General features: G+C 36.3%; 1 protein-coding gene across 1 annotated transcript in view; it reads left to right on the forward strand.

Moving 5' to 3' along the window:
* LOC106012858 (degenerin deg-1-like) overlaps positions 1–2,329 on the forward strand; it is a 12,203-nt gene that overhangs the window by 4,085 nt on the left and 5,789 nt on the right. The window contains exons 3-4 of the mRNA XM_013087036.1: positions 610–653; positions 1,432–1,621. Of these exons, the coding sequence (XP_012942490.1) occupies positions 610–653; positions 1,432–1,621 (234 nt within the window). The remainder of the gene's footprint in view (positions 1–609; positions 654–1,431; positions 1,622–2,329) is intronic.

Below are 2,329 nucleotides of genomic sequence, written 5' to 3' on the forward strand. Positions count from 1 at the left end.
CTTCTTCTTTTTCTTCTTCTCCTTCTTCTCCTTCTTCTTCTTCTTCTTCTTCTTCTTCTTCTTCTTCTTCTTCTTCTTCTTCTTCTTCTTCTTCTTCTTCTTCTTCTTCTTCTTCTTCTTCTTCTTCTTCTTCTTCTAAAGGCTAAAGAGAGGAGTTAGAAGAATATTCAAGGTTAAGAGGATTTTCACAAAAATCTGAGGAGTGTATTCTAGTTCTCCCGCTGGTTTTGTACAACTAAAATATACACCGAGAATGTTATTGGTTTGAACGAACTGAATCGTAAATTCGTCTATAATTACGGCTTGGCCATTTGTTCACTTATTTATCTAAATTTAGATGCAGATCTGAAATGACAAAAAAAATTATTTAGAATGGACATAGCTCTTCTGAAATCAATGGCATTTATCAGGAATAATGTTGTACCATCTGCATGTAACTGGCCTGTTATTTTGTATATTACTTTTTCTTTTTTTTTTCTTTTTCTTTTTTATTTATCCATTTTATTTTAACTTATTATTATTTTTTAACGTGGGGTTATGGGGGGGGGGGGGTAATGGCAAAGTTAATACCGGTTTTGGCTTTATGGATGCTAACTGTATTCTCCTCAGGGACCCCGGGGTTATGGAAAATTTCTGCCATCCTTCAACCTCAAGTTGGAGCGTGCGTCTTTTCCACGATAAAATCCCCGGACTTATTATGACAATTCCATCAGAGGGAAAACTGTCCAGCACACCTCCCGCTATATATATATATATATATATATATATATAGAGAGAGAGAGAGAGAGAGAGAGAGAGAGAGAGAGAGAGAGAGAGAGAGAGAGAGAGAGAGAGAGAGAGAGAGAGAGAGAGAGAGAGAGAGAGAGAGAGAGAGAGAGAGAGAGCCGACAGGTAAATTTTACAGAAGATACAAAAACAAGTTTACTTATAGGGCTCATTTTACGGGATGATCTTTTTGTGCCAGGGCAAAGCTTTCGCATCACTCTAAATAATGCCACCTTGTGTTAGAGACATTTCCTTTCCCTTTAAGCGAATTTTTTTTGGGTTGAGAAATGTAGTGTTTATATGATTATATATATCTATATATATATTTATAAGGTAAGCCAGATTTCTACGTTAATTTTGTATTGCTTTAGTCGTTGTTGAGTTTTGGGGGGGTTTTTTGTGCATATTTCTGGGTCTTCTTTGTCATATGAAATATAGAACTTTATAGAAGTAAGAACAGTGTTACTAATACCAGGAGTAATCAATCGTTCTACAAGTGTTCATCCCACAGATGTTTAAAGAAACTATTTTAAAATCTGACGAGTATTTTGTGAAAGTGCAGGTTAGAAAAGATGGGGGAAAGAATTAGTTACTGCACATAGAGTGACACCTGTCTTATTTAAAGTTTTAAACTGTTTCATTTGTTCATATTATAACAATCACCAGATACACCACAAAACCAGGTCCATCCAACGGACTCATCTTGGAACTAAATGTGCAGCAGTCAGAATACCTATCCGCTACAGAGAGTGCGGGCTTCAAAATCGCCGTTCGCCCACGAGACACCCTAGCCTTTCCCGAGGACCAGGGCCTCATAGTGATGCCAGGAACCAACACCAACATCGGCCTCAAGAAGGTTAGTTTGGTTCTCAATCAAGTTCAAAACTTTAAGATGAGATACGGTAAAATAATACTTTATTATCCCAGAGGGAAATTTTTCTTGGCTGTACGGGACCGTAAAAACACATGCAGATATACAAAAAATTTAAAATTATATATTATTTATATTAAAATTCATTGTGAAAACAAAAGTGAAGCTGACAAAATGGACATATATCACATCAGGTGCATCACTCAACCACATGCAGGAATTAAACTACAAGACATTTAGAGTTTTATAGATACATACTCGAAAGAGCAACACACATAATCTAACAATAGCCTTATGCTAGACGGTAAAAGATTTCTTTTGTATTTTCCTTTCTTTGCAGAGATCTTACAATTCGCGTGTCTGTAATAGACTTTTAATAGACACAGAAAAATACTCTTCTGAAAGTGGGGCAGTAACGAGCCTTCTTTCAGTATTGCGCAACATGAACAGCGGTTAACACCAATGGAAGCTGCGCAAATTGCATTCCCTTATCTTTTCTGACTCTGAAGATTGTTTTTTAAACGAAATCTTTTACAATTGAAGTTGTCTGTTTACGTTCGTTAACTCTCCTGGACACAATGAAAGAAATCTGTGGTACCAAGAAAACAAGAGGAAAACACAGAAACACACCTGTGGACGAGAGTTAAGATGTTTTAAGAGAAAAGAGATTGTTAATGATGGGTAAGAAAAACC

Source organism: Aplysia californica, unplaced genomic scaffold, assembly GCF_000002075.1.
Source record: "Aplysia californica isolate F4 #8 unplaced genomic scaffold, AplCal3.0 scaffold00536, whole genome shotgun sequence".
Lineage (NCBI taxonomy): Eukaryota > Metazoa > Mollusca > Gastropoda > Aplysiida > Aplysiidae > Aplysia > Aplysia californica.